Source organism: Thamnophis sirtalis, unplaced genomic scaffold (assembly GCF_051295495.1).
Source record: "Thamnophis sirtalis isolate CommonGarterSnake01/CBP01778 unplaced genomic scaffold, rThaSir2_p1.2 scaffold_9, whole genome shotgun sequence".
NCBI lineage: Eukaryota > Metazoa > Chordata > Lepidosauria > Squamata > Natricidae > Thamnophis > Thamnophis sirtalis.
The window spans coordinates 2,774,714-2,794,560 of NW_028261389.1; the positions used below are offsets into that span (position 1 = coordinate 2,774,714).

Here is a 19,847-nt window from a genome sequence, read left to right on the forward strand (position 1 = left end):
AAAAGACTGTGGGGTCCTTGGTGGTCTCTGAGCTTGGTTTTCTTGCAGACGTTCCATGACCCAACTAGGGAACATCATCAGTGTTAGGAGGGGCTCATTTATAAACACAGCAACTCCCCCCCCCCTCCTAACACTGAGAATGTTGCTGCCTTGCGTTATGAAAACATCTGTAAAAAAACAGAGTTGGTTTGTAGAGCGTCCAGGAAAATATGATTATTTCTTAGGGGATTACTTAATTTTTTTTAAAAAAGAAGGGTGGTGGCGGCTGATATTCTAGAACTCAAAAACTGCAATTTTTGCTCGTTTCCCTTTCCCCCCCCCCGCCCCCAGGAGCACTCTACAATCCTCCCAAAGCTTTGCATGCCCCCCCCCACCTCTTTTTTTGTGTGCAAAAAAACGAGGTGTGCAGAGGGTTTGGGAGGCCTGCAGAGTGCAAAAACCTTTTTATTAAAAATGTACCTCTTCAAAATCACAGTGCCTCTTATACTCTGGTGCGTCTTATAGTCCAAGAAATATGGTAATTTGCTTGTGCCGAGGTGGCGCGGTGGTTAAATGCAGCACTGCAGGCTACTTCAGCTGACTGCAGTTCGGCTGTTCAAATCTCACCGGCTCAAGGTTGACTCAGCCTTCCATCCTTCCGAGGTGGGTGAAATGGGGACCCGGATTGTTGTTGGGGGCGATATGCTGACTCTGTAAACCGCTTAGAGGGGGCTGAAAGCCCTATGAAGCGGTATATAAGTCGAACTGCTATTGCTAGATAGATGGATGGGTGGATGGATGGATGGATGGGTGGATGGATGGATGGATGGATAGATAGATAGATAGATAGATAGATAGATAGATAGATAGATAGATAGATAGATAGATAGATAGATAGATAGAGCCGAGGTGGCGCAGTAGTTAAATGCAGCACTGCAGGCTACTTCAGCTGACTGTTATCTGCAGTTCAGCGGTTCGAATCTCACTGGCTCAAGGTTGACTCAGCCTTCCATCCTTCCGAGGTGGGTGAAATGAGGACCCGGATTGTTGTTGGGGGCAATATGCTGACTCTGTAAACAGCTTAGAGAGGGCTGAAAGCCCTACGAAGCGGTATATAAGTCTTATTGCTATTGCTATTGTGACTACGTAGGGATTCTAGGCTGCTTCCTCTTTTGACGCCGCCCCCAGCTTCTGCCATTCCTCTTCCTTTTTATTTTCATATATTTTTTTGGGCCTCCCTTCTCCCAATTGCAGAATGAAAGAGTGGTGGATCCAAGTCGGCCTCCTGATGCTTCCCCTGCTTGCCGTTTACCTCCACATCCCGCCTCCCAAGCTGTCTCCAGCTCTGCATTCCTGGCGCTCCTCGGGGAGTTTCTTCACCTACAAGACGCAAGACATCTTTTTCAGAGGTGGCGTAGATGCTTAGGCCAGTTTTTGCCATTTGGATATTCGCTATAGACCCGTGATGGCGAACCCGCGTGCCACGGGGGTGGCCATGAGGAGCCCACTCTGAGCACTCGAGCCGTCGCTCAGCTCGGCTCCACTGCGCATGCGTGTGCGCCCCCCGTTGGCCAGCTGATTTTCAGGTCTCTGCTACACATGCAGGAGATGTGCGCGCATGCGCGAGGGTCATGCACGCATCCCCAAGGGGTGGAGGCTTGTGCGGGAGGCGCGTCCCCCCCCCCCCGGGCACCCATTTTGGCTCCCAGGAGGCTTCAGGGAGGCCTGCTAGGCCCAAAACGGGGCTGGTGGTGTCACACACGTTGCATGGGGGAGCGTGGGGGGGGAGGTGTCCCGCACATGTGCGAGGGGCGTGGGGAGCATGGGAGGGGTTGTGCGTGCATGTACAGTGGGGAGGGGTTCAGTTGCCTCTTGAAAAAAAAAGCACCTTTGGGACAACCATGAGCTAGATGATGGAGAACCTCTACAGACTTGTAGTAAATCTTAGGCTTGTCGAGGCTAGTTTGCGGTTTAACATCTGGCAGAGGCAAAAGTTGTGGTCCAGGGATATCCTGGGGGGGGGGACATGCACCCAGGGTTCAAAGGATTCTTTTAAACAAAAGGGGGGCATGCTTCCTTTTTGCAAATTTAGAATAGAATAGAAATAGAATAGAAATAGAATAGAAATAGAATAGAAATAGAATAGAAATAGAATAGAAATAGAATAGAAATAGAATAGAAATAGAATAGAAATAGAATAGAAATAGAATAGAAATAGAAACAGAATAGAAACAGAATAGAAACAGAATAGAATAGAAATAGAATAGAAAGAATAGAAATAGAATAGGAATAGAATAGGAATAGAAATAGAATAGGAATAGAAATAGAAATAGAATAGAAATAGAATAGAATAGAAATAGAATAGAAATAGAATAGCATAGAATAGAAATAGAATAGAAACAGAATAGAAACAGAATAGAATAGAAATAGAATAGAAATAGAATAGAAACAGAATAGAATAGAAATAGAATAGAAATAGAATAGAAACAGAATAGAAACAGAATAGAAACAGAATAGAAACAGAATAGAATAGAAATAGAATAGAAAGAATAGAAATAGAATAGAAATAGAATAGGAATAGAAATAGAATAGGAATAGAATAGAGTAGAAATAGAATAGAATAGAAATAGAATAGAAATAGAATAGAAATAGAATAGAAACAGAATAGAAACAGAATAGAAACAGAATAGAAACAGAATAGAAAGAATAGAAATAGAATAGGAATAGAATAGGAATAGAAATAGAATAGGAATAGAAATAGAATAGAAATAGAATAGAATAGAAATAGAATAGAATAGAAATAGAATAGAAATAGAATAGAAATAGAATAGAAACAGAATAGAAACAGAATAGAAACAGAATAGAATAGAAATAGAAATAGAATAGAAATAGAATAGAAACAGAATAGAAACAGAATAGAAACAGAATAGAAACAGAATAGAATAGAAATAGAATAGAAATAGAATAGGAATAGAAATAGAATAGGAATAGGAATAGAAATAGAATAGAAATAGAATAGAATAGAAATAGAATAGAAATAGAATAGAAATAGAATAGCATAGAATAGAAATGAAACAGAATAGAAACAGAATAGAATAGAAATAGAATAGAAATAGAATAGAAATAGAATAGAAATAGAATAGAAATAGAATAGAAATAGAATAGAAATAGAATAGAAATAGAATAGAAATAGAAATAGAAATAGAATAGAATAGAAAAACAGAGTTGGAAGGGACCTTGGAGGTCTTCTAGTCCAGTGTTTTTCAACCACTGTGCCGCGGCACACTAGTGTGCCGTGACGTAGTGTAAGGTGTGCCGTGGGAAAAACACCCGCCTATAGTCACTATAGGCACAGAGTTAAATTTTTTAAACATTTTCTAATGGTGGTGTGCCTCATGATTTTTTTCATGAAAAAAGTGTGCCTTTGCACAAAAAAGGTTGAAAAACACTGTTCTAGTCCAACCCCCTGCCTAGGCAGGAAACCCTACACCGCTTCAGACAAATGGCTATCCAACACCTTCTTAAAGACTTCCAGTGTTGGGGCATTCACAACTTCTGGAGGCAAGTAGTTCCACTGATTAATTGTTCTAACTGTCAGGAAATTCCTCCTCAGTTCTAAGTTGCTTCTCTCCTTGATTAGTTTCCACCCATTGCTTCTTGTTCTGCCCTCTGGTGCCTTGGAGAATAGCTTGACTCCCTCTTCTTTGGGGCAGCCCCTGAGATATTGGAAGATGCTATCACGTCTCCCCTGGTCCTTCTTTTCATTAAACTAGACATACCCAGTTCCTGCAACCGTTCTTCGTATGTTTCAGCCTCCATTTAAAAGCATTGTGCTTATGCGTTTTGTGTGTCTTTCCACAAAGTTGGACAATTTGTCTTCTTGACACTCACAAGAGTCCTCAAGCAGAGATGCAATTCAGTCTTCGGCTACCGTTCTCTTTGCTCATTAAATTTTGGGAAACCGAACCCCCTGAACTGTTTTTATCTCAAGCCAATTGCAATTCCCTGTTAAGAATTCACGATGCATTTCGCATTTAAATGGAGAACTTTCTCTTCTTTATTTCGGTACGCTCTGCTCAAACCCCAAAGTGCTCTAAGGAATGTTTACTCCCCTTCGCCTCTTTTAGATTCGCCCGGCGCTGTCGGCAGTTCGGACATCGTGGTTCTCCTGCATGGATTTCCCACCTCGAGTTACGACTGGTACAAGGTGAGGGGAGGGACGGACCTGTTGGATTGAAGGGCAGGACGGGGCCGTAGAGACGCTGTAGGAAGTCAACCCCACTTCCCTCCCTCCCCTCCTTCTCTTCCTCATCCCGGCTGCAGATTTGGGAAGGGCTCACGCAGCGATTCCAACGTGTGATCGCGCTGGATTTTGTGGGCTTCGGCTTCAGCGACAAACCTGTGAGTACCTTTCGAAGGAGGCTTTCTCAACTTCATTTCATTCAAGAGCCGAGGTGGCGCAGTGGTTAGAGTGCAGTACTGCAGGCTACTTCAGCTGACTGCTAGTTCTGCAGTTCGGCTGTTCAAATCTCACCGGCTCAGGGTTGACTCAGCCTTCCGTCCTTCCGAGGTGGGTAAAATGAGGACCCGGATTGTTGTTGGGGGCGATATGCTGACTCTGTAAACCACTTAGAGAAGGCTGAAAGCCCTATGAAGCGGTATATAAGTCTTAACTGCTATTGCTATTGCTATTCCCCAAATATTGTCAACCTGCCAGAGGGGAAACGGATCCCACGGTCCAATTCTGTCTTACGGCGAAGGCGACCTTGACGGAATCTTGCCGGTTTGAAAGTGCAAAGCCAGCACAAAAAGTGGAACACACAAAAGCACCAAAAAGGGAATAAATACACGCAGTTTTGGTGCTGAGACTTTGGAAATAAAGTAAAGACGAAAGGCCCTCGAGACTAAAACGTATCCACAACGGTTGCAGGATTTGGATTCGGCCAGCCTAAAGAAATGACCGTCTTAAATATGAGTCGGTTGTCAAGCATCTGAATTTTGATGGTGTGACCATGGGGGATGCGTGGTCGAAAGTGTGAAAAAGGCCATGAGTCACTTTTTTTTCTGTGCCGTTTTCCGCCTTGGGTTATTTGTAAAATTAATAAAGCTGGGTGACTTTGAGCCAATCACCAGGAGACGGGGAGTTCTAGTCCTGCCTTAGTTGTGAAAACCAGCTGGGTGAGTTTGGGCCAATCACCAGGAGGTCGTGAGTTCTAGTCCCGCCTTAAGGCACGAAAACTGGGTAGGTAATATTGGACCAATCACCAGGAGACGGAGAGTTCTAGTCCCACCTTAGGCAGGAAAGCCAACTGGGTGACTTTGGCTCAATCAGCAGGAGACAGTGAGTTCTAGTCCTGCCTTAGGCAGGAAAGCCAGCCGGGTGACTTTAGCCCAATCACTAGGAGACGGTGAGTTCTAGTCTCACCTTAGGCAGGAAAGCCAGCTGGGTGACTTTGGACCAATCACCAGGAAGCTGTGAGTTCTAGTCCCGCCTTAAGGCACGAAAACTGGGTAGGCAATACTGGACCAATTACCAGGAGAGGGTGAGTTCTAGTCCCACCTTAGGCACGAAAGCCAGCTGGGTGACTTTGGGCCGTCCCTCTCTCAGCCCAGCCCACCTCATAAGGTTGTTGTGAAAATAGAAAGGAAGGTGTGTTGGATATGTTTGCCGAGTTATTTGTCGGAATACTAAAGGCATGACATAAATAAATGCAGAAATCCCATTAGAAAAACAGAGCTGCAGGTGAGGGAAACCCAACTTAGGCCCAGTAAAGTCTTGCCAATCACCGGCAGCATCAAAAGACTCGAGACGGCAGCATTGCCTCCGCTTCAATGCCGTTGGCTTGATTGCAACCTGACAGGTAGGGGTTCAGGTGGGCCGCTGAAGTAACAGGGCTTGATTCGAACTCGGTGCTCCCCCTCCCCTCCCTCCTCTCTCTCTCTCTCTCTCTCTCTGCATTGCAAAACAGCGGCCTCACGCGTACTCCATCTTCGAACAAGCCAGCATTGTGGAAAGCCTGTTGCGCCACCTGGGCCTTCTGAACCAACGGATCAACCTCCTTTCGCACGACTACGGAGACACCGTCGCCCAAGAACTGCTCTACAGGTGCGTGGGAACGACGGGAAATCCTCGCTGTACTACGACCACCATTGGGTGGCAGGGTTTCCGTTGCTAAGCGAGGCGTGGCCAATTTGACCAACCGTACTTCGCTGCGGTGGTTAAGCCAATCGCCCTGGTTGGCCAGTGAATTGTGCAGTCGTTAAACGGGTCTGCTCCCCCCCCCACTCCCCGGTCAGAAACTGGGTGGGAAGGTCACAATTTATCATGTGTCCTAGGATGCTCCAACCGTCATAAATACGAGTCAGTGGGTGGCCAGGCGCCTGAATTTTGATCACGTGGCCACGGGGATGCCGCCAGTGTCTTTTAAGTGAAAACCAGTCACAGGTCACTTTTTTCCACGCCATTATAATTTCAAACGGTCGCTAAGTGAATTGTTGTAAGTCGAGGACTACCTATCAACTGCCAGGAACCGCTATGGCTGGGGTTTGGTGCTGTATTTTGGGGTTAGGGTTGCGCTTAGTCCTTAGTGTTGCAAGCCCAGTCACAACACAGGCAGTCCTCGTTTAGTGACAGCCTCGTTTAGTGACTCTTTGCTGTTACGGTGGTGAGGAAAACTGCTAATCCTCGCATTTGTGACCTCCACAGGTCTGTAAAGCCAAGGAGGATCATCGTTGCAGTTGGGGAGTCCACTTACCTACTGCTTTGTTTAATGGCCATATCGTTGGTCTCAATTGCAGTCACTAAATGAGGACTCCCTGTATTCCTTTGTATTCCAACCTTTCGGGCAAGAGACTGGGCAGTTAATCTCAGTTAAGATACATATACCTGGAATCCAGGTAGCCTTGAGAGTTGATGCTACTTGGCGCTGTTAAAACAAAGCAAATTGTTCTGACCCAACTGTTTAAATCAATGATCCCTTTATTAGGAGCGCCGGCAAAAAGTTTCTCTCTCACCGCGGGCTAACAAGTCTGTCTGGCAGGGAGAGGAAGAGTTGTCTGCCCCATCTATTCATCTCCGCCCCCTGCCTTTCATCCCCAGAGCTTTGCTAGTAGTGGTGGCTCTTCCGTCCCAAGGACCGGCCCATAGATTTCCACTGCTCTCCTCTCCTCTCTGCCTTCTGCACATCCACACGTCAGGCACTCAGGGATCTTCCGTCCCAAGGACCGGCCCATAGATTTCCACTGCTCTCCTCTCCTCTGCCTTCTGCACATCCACACGTCAGGCACTCAGGAATCTTCCGTCCCAAGGACCGGCCCATAGATTTCCACTGCTCTCCTCTCCTCTGCCTTCTGTACATCTGCACGTCAGGCACTCAGGGATCTTCCGTCCCGAGGACCGGCCCATAGATTTCCACTGCTCTCCTCTCCTCTGCCTTCTGTACATCCGCACGTCAGACACTCAGGGATCTTCCGTCCCAAGGACCGGCCCATAGATTTCCACTGCTCTCCTCTCCTCTGCCTTCTGTACATCCGCACGTCAGACACTCAGGGATCTTCCGTCCCAAGGACCGGCCCATAGATTTCCACTGCTCTCCTCTCCTCTGCCTTCTGTACATCCGCACATCAGGCACTCAGGGATCTTCTGTCCCAAGGACCGGCCCATAGATTTCCACTGCTCTCCTCTCCTCTGCCTTCTGTGCATCTGCAAGTCAGGCACTCAGGGATCTTCTGTCCCAAGGACCGGCCCATAGATTTCCACTGCTCTCCTCTCCTCTGCCTTATGTACATCCGCACATCAGGCACTCAGGGATCTTCCGTCCCAAGAACCGGCCCATAGATTTCCACTGCTCTCCTCTCCTCTGACTTCTGTACATCCACACGTCAGGCACTCAGGGATCTTCCGTCCCAAGGACCGGCCCATAGATTTCCACTGCTCTCCTCTCCTCTGACTTCTGTACATCCATGCGTCAGGCACTGGACCCAGCTGTTCCTCCTCTTCCTCATCAGCCACTTCCAGACCTAGGGACTGTTGAACCTCCATCTGAGGGATGATTGACAGCCCAGGCTCTCTCTCTCTCTCTTTCTCTCTCTCCCTCGCTCCCTCCCTCTCTCCCTCCCGAATTGTCATATTTATATTATATTTATACTAGCTGGATGCCCATGCTTTGCTAGAAAACCATACGATCGGGCCAGCCCGCAGGCCGGATACGTCTGGTCATGCCCATATAAGGCAACTGCCCCAGTTGGAACAGAGTCCCTTTCAGGTGGGGAGGGGGAGTAGAACGTCTAGCTCCTTAGCATCGACGTGTGTTAATATAATATTGTATAAGACATTCTGATGATCTCATGGTCATTTTGAAAAAACCTTTCTTAGCGAGCCAAGAGGAACATACGGGCCGAATTTCAAGTTTGTAGGCTTTACGGTTCTGGAGAATTTGTGATGATGCGTGAGTGGTATTTGGCTGTTCTGTATATAGATTGTAGTTAACGCTACTTTACCCTGTTTTACTTTCAGGTATGAACAGAACAGAACGGGATGCGTCCTCATCAACAGCCTGTGTCTGTCAAACGGAGGTAAGCGATTTATCGGAAAATTCCCATGGAAAAATTACTCAGAACGTAAAAGGATTGGTTCAATCAATCTTTGGGTGAGGAAGAGGGGAGGGGCAGTTGGATCCAGATGTCAATCAAGTTAGAGGGCACCATGACATCACTATCCAAGTCCCCACTCCCTTTTTACAGGTACAGGGGTCCTCAAGGTACGACCGTTCACTTAGCGACCATTCAGAGTTGCAACGACTTTGTAGTGACTTAGGTCTGTTTTTTCACACTTAACGACCGTTGTGGCATCCCTGCGGTCACGTGACTTACATTCTGACGCTTGAAAACTGACTCCCCTTTACGACGGTCGCGCACCGTCCTGGGGTTCACGCGATCCCCTTTTGCGACCTCCCGACAAGCAAAGTCAATGGGGAAGCCAGGTTCACTTAACGACCGTGGTTACTAATTTAACAATTGCAGTGATTCACTGAACAACGGTGTCAAGAAATACATCGTAAAATGGAGCAAAACTCACCTCGCAAATTTAAATCCTTTCAAGGAAAGATCAGATAGTTATTTGTCCGGCATTGTATAAGGTCTCCTGCTCAGGCAGAGGGTTGGACTAAATGACCTCTAAGGATCCTTTCCATCCTAGGATTCTGTGCAATTTAAAACTTTAGGAGATGCCTTTTGACCGCTGACCTGTTTTGGGCCCATCACCTGCCACTTTGGATCTTAGTGTAATCCCCCCCCCCCCCCCCCCCCGGATAAAAACTGTTTTCGTGGCATGGAAAAAGTTTTGGAACGAATCGTCTGATTTCCATTCCTCTCTTCAATTTGCAGGCATTTTTCCAGAAGTTTATTATCCCAGATTCATCCAGAAGGTAATTTGCTGTGAACAGAAAAATGGTTTCGTGGAGAGATTTATCGTCTGAAGAATTCCATTTTTGGATCAGCCAGTAATCCAGCCAATAAATAACCCTGTCTGTGTTATGTCTGCTTAAGCTTTGGAAGTGAAGTTTCTTCCTTGCAACAGACAGCTATTTATATATATATATATATATATATATTTCTTTTACAACCCCCGGTATGCCCAAATATGGGAGGAAGATCACTACTTCCATTCTCTGTCCATCGGCTCGTCACAAGAGACCATCCAGGCAGAAACCCAATATTTTTACTGTTGCCTTTTTGTTACATATTGTTGTATTTGTGCTGATAAATAAATAAAGGGAGACTAGTATAGATCTATTTCAAGCTATTTAGCTCTCATCAGCTAGCCATACCCTTACTGGGATTTGAACCTGTGCTGTATTACATATTAAGCAGTTGTGTTAACCACTAAGCCACAAGGTTCTCCTTATCAGCTGAGCCAGGGAAATAGGTATGTATTTAGTGTCACAACCCCTGGTATGCTCAAATATGGGAGGAAGCCTACTGCTTCCATCATTAGCTCTCATCAGCTAGCCATACCCTTACTGGGATTCGAACCAGGGCTGTATTACATATTAGGCAGATGTGTTAACCACTAAGCCACAAGGTTCTCCTCCTTTATCAGCTGAGCCAGGGTGAAAGGTATCTATTAGATTTTTTTCTTTTCTTTTACAACCCCCGGTATGCCCAAATATGGGAGGAAGATCACTACTTCCATTCTCTGTCCATCGGCTCGTCACAAGAGACCATCCAGGCAGAAACCCAATATTTTTACTATTGCCTTTTTGTTATATATATATAAATGTGTGTGTGTGTATGTATGTTCCAGCATAACTCTGGAACGCCTCGAGCAATTTCAACCAAACTTGGCACGCAGATGTCTTACCCTCTGGAGAAAAATACTGTGGGGGTAAGATGCCCCTAACATCCCTCGGGGTGTGTGTTCTGTTAAGATGCAGCCTGTTGTGTCTGAAAATGGATTCTACTGTAGTGCCGTAAAATGGCTTCTACTGTACAGCGCAGTGGAGTTGCCCTGGCAACGGCTTCACAGTTCTCCACAAGGGGGCTCCCTCTGGTAAGGGGGAAATTCCAACATTAGAAATTATGTTTGGTCTGGACATTTCCCCCCCTATAAATAAATACCCAGGCAACGCCGGATTATCAGCTATTTATCAGTTATTTTTTAAAAAGCAGATTAATTAGAAAGACCTAAAAGGAATAGGAGTTAGCGAGCTGATGTTTACTTATTCTCTTTTCACCCCAAAGGCTGCCTCTTAAATATCAACCAGTTCAATTTATTGATACGTCACCCAGGCGGTCCTCGACTTACGACCACCAACGAGCCCGGTTGAGGCCTTCTGAGAAGCAGGAGGGAAGCCAGATTTATTTAACGGCCGCACCATTCCCTTAAGAGCTGCAGTGGTTCGCTTAACGGGGCAAACCTCAGAACTGCCTCATTTAGCAACAGAAATTGGGAGCTCCATTGCGGTCGTAAGTCGAGGAGTACCCGCATATCCTTTCATTCTGAACTTGAACTGGTCTCGTCAGGGAGGCCTCCGTTTCTTGATCTTTCTCCGCTTTGATGTTGGGAAGTCCCGAACCGCAAAAGAACATGGCAAAAACGGGCCAGTTTAGCAACCTGGAACCAGATGCAATGGGAATTTTTTAATTTTGGAAAGCCATTTTTTCCCCCTGCTAGCAGCTGACTCTGTTTCTCTTCCATTTTGCTGCAGCGAAGAGCCCCCCCCCACCTTTCTTCTCCTCTCCTCCTCTTCCTCCCCATGCAAACTGTTTCAGGTGTCCCGCTCCTTTTCAGATTCTGAAAGATGGCGGGCTGCTGTCCCTCATTCTTACTCGGCTAACGAACTATTTTGTCTTCGCCAAAAGGTGAGTTTGCCTTTTAGGGTGTTAAAAAGATTTTGGCCCTTTTAGAACAGCGTTTCTCAAATTTGGCCACTTGAAGATCCCTGAATTCCTGAGCCAGCTGGGGAATTCTGGGAATTGAGGTCTTTAACCCATCTTAAAGCAGGCTGGCTGGGGAATTCTGGGAGTTGGAGTCCACCTCTCTTAAAGCATAATGGCTAGGCAATTCTGGGAGTTGAAGTCCACCCATCTTAAAGCATGCTGTGGAGAATTCTGGGAGTTGAAGTCCACCCATCTTAAAGCATGCTGGCTAGGGAATTCTGGGAGTTGAAGTCCATCCATCTTAAAGCATGCTGGCTAGGGAATTCTGGGAGTTGAAGTCCACCCATCTTAAAGCATGTTGGCTGGAGAAATTCTGGGAGTTGAAGTCCATCCATCTTAAAGCAGGCTGGCTAGGGAATTCTGGGAGTTGAAGTCCATCCATCTTAAAGCATACTGGCTGGGGAATTCTGGGAGTTGAAGTCCATCCATCTTAAAGCATGCTGGCTGGAGAATTCTGGGAGTTGAAGTCCACCCATCTTAAAGCATGCTGGCTGGGGAATTCTGGGAGTTGAAGTCCACCCATCTTAAAACATGTTGGCTGGAGAATTCTGGGACTTGAAGTCCATTCATCTTAAAGCAAACAGGCTGGGGAATTCTGGGACTTGAAGTCCACCCATCTTAAAGCATGCTGGCTGGAGAATTCTGGGAGTTGAAGTCCACCCATCTTAAAGCATGCTGGCTGGGGAATTCTGGGAGTTGAAGTCCTCTCATCTTAAAGCATTTGGATGGGCGATTCTAGGATTTGAAGTCTACATGTCATCAAGTGTCTTAAGTTTGAGGATTACTGTTCTAGAATAAGACTCGTCAAATAATCTTCCTACAGCCCTAAAAATCAGATTATATTTAAGCCATTTGAATTGCAGAACTGGTCATTAGGAGTATTGAGGGGGGGGGGGGCTTGTGCTGTGTGAATCCTGCAGTGCTAATCCATCTCGTCTTGAATCCTTCCAGCCTGGCCGAGGTCTTCGGCCCGCACACCCAGCCTTCGGAGGCCGAATTGTGGGACATGTGGACAGCCCTGCGAACAAACGACGGAAACCTTGTGGTGGACAGGTAGGATCTTAAATCCCCCAAATGCAGTACAGGTTTAGTCCTCGACCTACGGCCGTCATTGAGCCTGCCAATTATGGCCGTGAGACATGCTGGCTTTAATGGGTCATCCCACGACCAGATCCATTTTTCTGATTATTTTTTTTGTGGGGGTCGTTAAACAAATGTCAGAGTTTCCTACCTAAGCAGGGGTTGGACTAGAAGACCTCCAAGGTCCCCTTTTAACTCTGTTTATTCTTTTCTATTCTACCCTATATTCTAATTCTATTCTATATTCTTGTTCTGTTCTGTTATACTCTACATTCTAATTCTATTCCATTCCATTCCTACTCTACTCTATATTCTAATTCTATTCTATATTCTATTCTATTTCTACTCTACTTTACATTCTAATTCTAATTCTATTCTATTCCATTCCAACTCTACATTCTAATTCTATTGTATATTCTATTCTATATTCTGTTCTATTCTATTTCTACTCTACATTCTAATTCTATTCTATTCCATTCCATTCCTGCTCTACTCTATATTCTAATTCTACATTCTGTTCTATTCTATTTCTACTCTACTTTCTAATTCTATTCCATTCCTACACTATATTCTAATTCTCTTCTATATTCTATTCTATTTCTACTCTACTTTACATTCTAATTCTATTCTATTCCATTCCAACTCTACATTCTCATTCTATTGTATATTCTATTCTATTCTATTTCTACTCTACTCTATATTCTAATTCTATTCTATATTCTATTCTATTTCTACTCTACTTTCTAATTCTAATTCTATTCCATTCCATTCCATTCCTACTCTACTCTACATTCTAATTCTATTCTATTCCATTCCAACTCTACTCTACATTCTAATTCTATTCTATATTCTATTCTATTCTATTCTATATTCTATTCTATTTCTACTCTACTTTCTAATTCTATTCTATTCCAGTCCTACTCTACATTCTAATTCTATTCTATATTCTATTCTATTCTATTCCTACTGTACGCTACATTCTAATTCTATTCTATTCCATTCCAACTCTACATTCTCATTCTATTGTATATTCTATTCTATTCTATTTCTACTCTACTCTATATTCTAATTCTATTCTATATTCTATTCTATTTCTACTCTACTTTCTAATTCTAATTCTATTCCATTCCATTCCTACTCTACTCTACATTCTAATTCTATTCTATTCCATTCCAACTTTACTCTACATTCTAATTCTATTCTATATTCTATTCTATTCTATTCTATTCTATTCTATTCTATTCTATTCTATATTCTATTCTATTTCTACTCTACTTTCTAATTCTATTCTATTCCATTCCTACTCTACATTCTAATTCTATTCTATATTCTATTCTATTCTATTCCTACTGTACGCTACATTCTAATTCTATTCTATTCCATTCCTACACTACATTCTAATTCTAATTCTATTCTATTCCATTCCATCCCATCCTATTCTATGTCATGCCATTCCATTCCTACTCTACTCTATATTCTAATTCTATTCTACTTTCTTGTTCTGTTCTACTCTACATTTTAATTCTATTCTCTAATTCTATTCTGTTCCATTGTATTCTATTATTATTTTTTAGGTGTGCAGAATAAAGGTTACTGGTTTTGGGGGGAAATGTAAGGTGCATGCTGCATTTAACCCTGAGCCAAGGTGGCGCAGTGGTTAAATGCAGCACTGCAGGCTACTGCTAGATCAGCAGGTCAGCGGTTCAAATCTCACCGGCTCAGGGTTGACTCAGCCTTCCATCCTTCCGAGGTGGGTAAAATGAGGACCCAGATTGTTGGGGGCAATATGCTGACTCTCTGTAAACCGCTTAGAGAGGCCTGAAAGGCCTATGAAGCGGTATATAAGTCTACTGCTATTACTACTGCTATTGGCTGGGGAATTATGGGAGTTGAAGTTCCTAAGTCTTACAGTTGCCAAGGTTGGAAGACTCCTGTTAGAGTCGGATCTCCTGCTCAAGCAGGAGGCTGGACTAGAAGCCCTCTGAGGTCCCTTCCCACTCTGTTACCCTGGGAATTTTTCACCCCTTAAATTCTGCTTTGCAGCCTTTTACACTACATCACCCAGCGGAAGCAACATCGAGACCGATGGGTCGGAGCACTGCAATCCACCTCCGTTCCCTGTGAGTAGGACCGGCTCCTCGGACCTGTGACGGGCTTCGTAAGAACGGGGGAGAAACGTAGGACATTTGTTTTCATTTGGGTTTTAGTGCCAACGTGTCGCCCTTCCTCTCTTCCAGTGCATCTGATTTATGGACCACTGGATCCGGTCAACCCTCATCCGGAATTTCTCCCGCTTTATAAGTAAGCTGGGGGGGGGGGGAGAAGGGGGGGGGAGAAGGTCTCACCGTCACATTTCAAGGACTCACAAAACAAAAACGGTACTCTCCCCTTTTCTTGATCTGAAGAGAAACTCCATTCTTTCACGTCGGTGTAGGGACGTGAGGGCGAACTTAGGTGGCACGCAAGCCCTCGTCAAGCTCAGCTCCACCGCGCATGCGCCTCCCATCATCCAGATGATTTTCTGTGCCGCCCATACAGGAGACATGTGCATGCACGACAGGTCACGCCTGCATGCGTGGGGAGTGGCGCCCCTTCGGCCTGTTTTTGGCCCCAGGAGGCTGCAGGGAGGTCTGCTAGGGCACAGGCGGGAGTGGGGGTGCCGTGCGCATGGCATTATGGGTGTGGGGACGCCCGTCCGCAGTGTCATGCACATGCGCGCTGTCAGACCCGCGGGTGCTTTCAGCAAGCGAGGACAAGAAAGTTAGCCACCCCTAGTATAGAGTCTCCTGCTTGAGCCAGGGGCTGGACTAGAAGACCTCCAGGGGCCCTTCCAATGGTATTACCTTACGTTCTACGAACATCAGGGGCTAAAGGCATTGTGCAAATCCTTCCATAAAATGATTCCTCCATATAAGAATCAAGAAGCACCCTTATAATAGCTATAAACTGTCATAATTTTTTTTTTATACCCTGGAATGGGGATGCCCGTCTTTGCGAAACCTCTGAAGGTCTCCTGTTATATAGGCAGTCCTTGACTTATGACCGGCTGCTCAGCGAAGCTACGACCTACTTGAAAAAGGGTTACTTATGGCAAAATAAATGCATATATTAATATAATAATATAATAACATAATATTATACTGTAGTATAATATATAGTATAATACAGTTTAGTTAGTATAATATAATATAATAATACAATAACATATTATACTGTAGTATAATGTATAGTATAGTATAGTATTTTATAATATATACTATAATATAATATACTGTAGTATAATGTATAATGTATAGTATGGTATAGTTAGTATATTATAATATAATATATAATATAATATACTGTAGTATAATGTATAGTATAATATAGTTTAGTTAGTATATTATAATATAATAATACAATAACATAACATAATATATTATACTGTAGTATAATGTATAGTATAGTTAGTATATTATAATATAATATATAATATACTGTAGTATAATGTATAGTAGTGTAATATAACATAATATAATATACTGTAGTAATGTATAGTATAGTGTAATGTAATATAATATAATATAATATATAATGAATGTATAGTATAGTACAGTTAGTATATTATAATACAATAACATAACAATATAATATACTGTAATATAATGTATAGTTTAGTTAGTATAATATTATATTATAATGTAATATAATATAATACAATAATATAACATAATATACTGTAGTATAATGTATAGTTTAGTTAGTATAATATAATATAATGTAATGCAACATAAATGGGGCGCGATTGCTGCATTTATGGCTGTTTGGAAGGAGTTGTGTGAGTGAGCTTTAAGACAGTTTTGCAAGGAGAAAAAAACAGGGTTTACTTGTATTTAGTGACTGTGGTGTTTACCCCTTATGATGGTTACGTTTGCTTAACAAACGCTGTTAAAAAATGTGCAACTGGCTCGGTCACGTGATTGACCTATTTTACAACCGTGTTACGACTTCCAGTTGCATTACAGTCATAATTCGAGGACTAGGTATAGAAGCTTTTTCCAAAAGGCAACTGGACTTTTTTTTTCCCTTGAAGAGATTTCGCTTTCTCCTTCAAGAAGCTTCTTCAGTTCTGAAGAACAGCTGGATGGCGGAGGAATTCTGGGAGTTGAAGTCCACAAGTCTTAAAAGTTTAGGGACCCTCCCCGTGTAAATGGCCCTCACAATAGCAATAGCAATAGCAGTAGACTTATATACCGCTTCATAGGGCTTTCAGCCCTCTCTAAGCGGTTTACAGAGAGTCCCCCCCGTCCCCATGCACCTTGGAGGTAGCACCCAAGAACCTCTGCTGTTGTTGTTTTTTTGACAGACAGATGCTTCCCACGTCGACAGTGACGGTGCTGGATGACCACATCAGCCATTATCCACAGCTGGAGGAGCCTCAGGGTTTTCTGAACGCCTACTTAAACTTCATCAACTCCTTCTGAGCCACAAAGACGATGGACAGAAACCATTCCTGCTCTTCCGAGGACAATTTTGCATTCTGGAGCAACAGGAGAGGCGTGGGAAGAGCGGATGGAAACTCCGGACGGCGGTGAACCAGTCTTTCATGCAATCTCTGCGTCGGCGAGTAAATTGACGGAATCTTACCCGACGGATTGGTGGGGACGGTGGTGGAGGGGTCTGAAGCAGTTTGACGGGAGCCCCCCTCCCGGGCTTTCCCCCCAAAATCCTGCCTCTGGAGGATGCGGGGAGAGAAAGTCCAGGGGAATAAGCGAGCAGAAATGAGAACGGCCCATCAGGATCGGGATGATAACCGTACGGGTAGTCCTGGACTTACGAACGGTTCGTTTAGTGACTGAAGTTACAACTGTGCTGAAAAAAAAGGGAACTTTGAGCATTTTTCACACTTATGACCACCGTGGCATCCCCGTGGTTAGGGGATCGAACTTCGGACGCTTGGTACCGGACTCGTATTTAAGACGGTTGAAGTGTCCCGGATCATGTGGTCATTTTTGGGACTCGACTGCTTTGAAACGCATCAAATTTGGTCCTCAGCGCATTTTGACACAAAAGGTTTGCCCCAGGGACTCATCGCTTGGCACTCCGCGCACAAGGTACAGGCAGTCCTCGACTTACGACCACGGAGCCCCAAATATTTTGCCGCTAAGTGGGACATTTGTAAAGCACTCTTGCCCACCGTTACACGACTTTTCTCGCCACCGTTGTGTAGTGAATCTCCACAGTTGTTAAGTGAGTCACCCGGTTGTTAAGTGAATCCGGCTTCCCCTTTGGCTTGCCGGAAGGTCGCAAAAGGGGATCGCGTGAACCCGGGATGCTGCAACCGTCATAAGTATGAGTCAGTTGCCAAACGACCAAAGTTTGATCATGGGGATGCTGGAATGGAGATAAGCGTGGAAAATATGTGGTTTTTTTTTCCTGTACTGTTGTAATTTTGAACGGTCGCTAAATGAAGCATTGTAAGTTGATGGCTGCCTTGTGGCATCCTTGATAAACTTAGTTTTCCGCCTCGTTTCCTTTTTGGTTACGTCTAAATTATAAATTTGTATTATACAAAGACATTCTTTGGATTATTCCCACGGATGCCGGCTCCCTATTTATAACCTTGGATCGTATAAAAGTGGATTATTTTCCCTGCTGCCTTTTTAAACACCCCAATTACAGGTAGTCCTCGTCTTACGACCACAACGGAGCCCAATATTTCCATTGCAAAATGAGACGCCCGTTGAGTGAGTTTTGGCCTGTTTTTACGACCTTCCTGGCCGCAGTCGTTAAGTTGGACTAGAGCAGTGTTTTTCAACCTTGGCAACTTGAAGATGTCCGGACTTAAACTCCCAGAATTCCCCAGCCAGCATTCGCTGGCTGGGGAATTCTGGGAGTTGAAGTCCAGACATCTTCAAGTTGCCAAGGTTGAAAAACACTGGACTAGAGGACCTCCAAGGTCCCTTCCAACTCTGCTATTGTATTGTATTTTAAAGCTGAGAAACATGGATCTATCCCGAGTGCGTTTTATCATTCATAACCAGTGGAAACTTCTGGAAGTGCTGAAAACAGCCCATTTATTGGCGGCCAATAAAAATCCAATCAACGAACTGCTTTTTTTTAAAAAAAAAAAAAAGAAAGAAGAAAAATAAAGGTTAACACCCCCCCCCCTTCCAATCTTAATTTATAACCGGAACGAAGATGCGACCAAGTTTTTGCCTTGCTGGGAGGGTGGGGGTTAGGGATGGAAAAAGGAACGCCAAAATTATTCCATGAAAGACAAATAACAGTCGAAGGGATTCGCACGACGAACCGAAGGAACGCACCGCCCCAGATCCGGGTTGCGCCTTGCCCGGCGGAAGAAGAGTCGGGAACGGGGCAGCATCGGGGTTACGACCGTTAGCCGACGGAAGCCAGGATGACATCCACGGGGGTTTCTACGATGCTCCGGACAGTCACTTGCATCGTCACGCCGTCGCCAAGAGCGAGTCGGGCTCTGACCAGGACATCTAAGCCACCTCTGAACATACCTGGGGATTGGGGAGGAGGAAATCCAAGAAGGTAGGCCAGGATTGAAGATTCCAGAAGAATAGCAATAGCAATAACAGTTAGACTTATATACCGCTTCATAGGGCTTTCAGCCCTCTCCAAGCGGTTTACAGAGTCAGCATATTGCCCCCAACAACAATCCGGGTCCTCATTTTACCCACCTCAGAAGGATGGAAGGCTGAGTCAACCTTGAGCTGGTGAGATTAGAACCGCTGAACTGCAGATAGCAGTCAGCTGAAGTGGCCTGCAGTACTGCACCCTAACCACTGCGCCACCTCGGCTCTCTCCAAGAAACGAGAGGGCGCTATCTTTGGGCCTTCTGTCATCTTTGAATGATCCCATAATCCCTTTGGGTGGTGTCTGGGTAACTGAATGTAGCTGAGTGGCCAGTTGCCCTTCCCTGTCGCCAATGTGGAGTTTTGTTCAGCAGATATATTCTCACTGTGCCCAGAGAGACAGAAATATCTGCCTCCACCTGGGATCAAACCCACAGCCCCCCAATTGCGAGGCGAGAGCTCCATGGCTAGGCCACCGCACCCCTCTGTTTTAGGACCTTTCACGGTCTTCCCAAAGCGATCGATCAATCATCAATCAATCAATCGGTTGGAGGTTATAGTGCTAAAGGTGCAGGTCGAGAAACCAGGAGATTGAGTTCTAGTTCTGCCTTAGGTGTGAAAGCCGGCTGAGGGATGTTTCTGCCAATCACCAGCAGAGGGTGAGTTCTAGTCCCGCCTTAGGCATGAAAGACAAGTGAGTAACTTCGGGCCAATCACCGGGAGACGGTGAGTTCTAGTCCCGCCTCAGCCATAAAAGCCAGATGG

The 19,847-nt window shown here is 44.7% G+C and overlaps 2 protein-coding genes across 5 annotated transcripts in view; one reads left to right on the forward strand and one right to left on the reverse strand.

Annotated features, from left to right (window-relative positions):
* Positions 1-1,107: 1,107 nt before the first annotated feature.
* MEST (mesoderm specific transcript) lies at positions 1,108-18,009 on the forward strand. The gene is made up of 11 exons (XM_087722664.1): positions 1,108-1,388; positions 4,107-4,186; positions 4,303-4,380; positions 5,949-6,085; positions 8,495-8,553; positions 9,364-9,404; positions 11,270-11,340; positions 12,370-12,471; positions 14,542-14,618; positions 14,736-14,799; positions 16,844-18,009. The coding sequence occupies exons 1-11, from the start codon at positions 1,235-1,237 to the stop codon at positions 16,959-16,961; spliced, it is 981 nt and encodes a 326-aa protein (XP_087578790.1). The 5' UTR covers positions 1,108-1,234; the 3' UTR covers positions 16,962-18,009.
* A 594-nt stretch (positions 18,010-18,603) lies between these two features.
* COPG2 (coat protein complex I subunit gamma 2) overlaps positions 18,604-19,847 on the reverse strand; it is a 39,565-nt gene continuing 38,321 nt past the window's right edge. For all 4 annotated transcript variants that reach the window (XM_087722657.1, XM_087722656.1, XM_087722654.1 and 1 more), the window contains exon 24: positions 18,604-19,007. In XM_087722657.1, the coding sequence (XP_087578783.1) occupies positions 18,877-19,007 (131 nt within the window). In that variant the 3' untranslated portion in view covers positions 18,604-18,876. The remainder of the gene's footprint in view (positions 19,008-19,847) is intronic.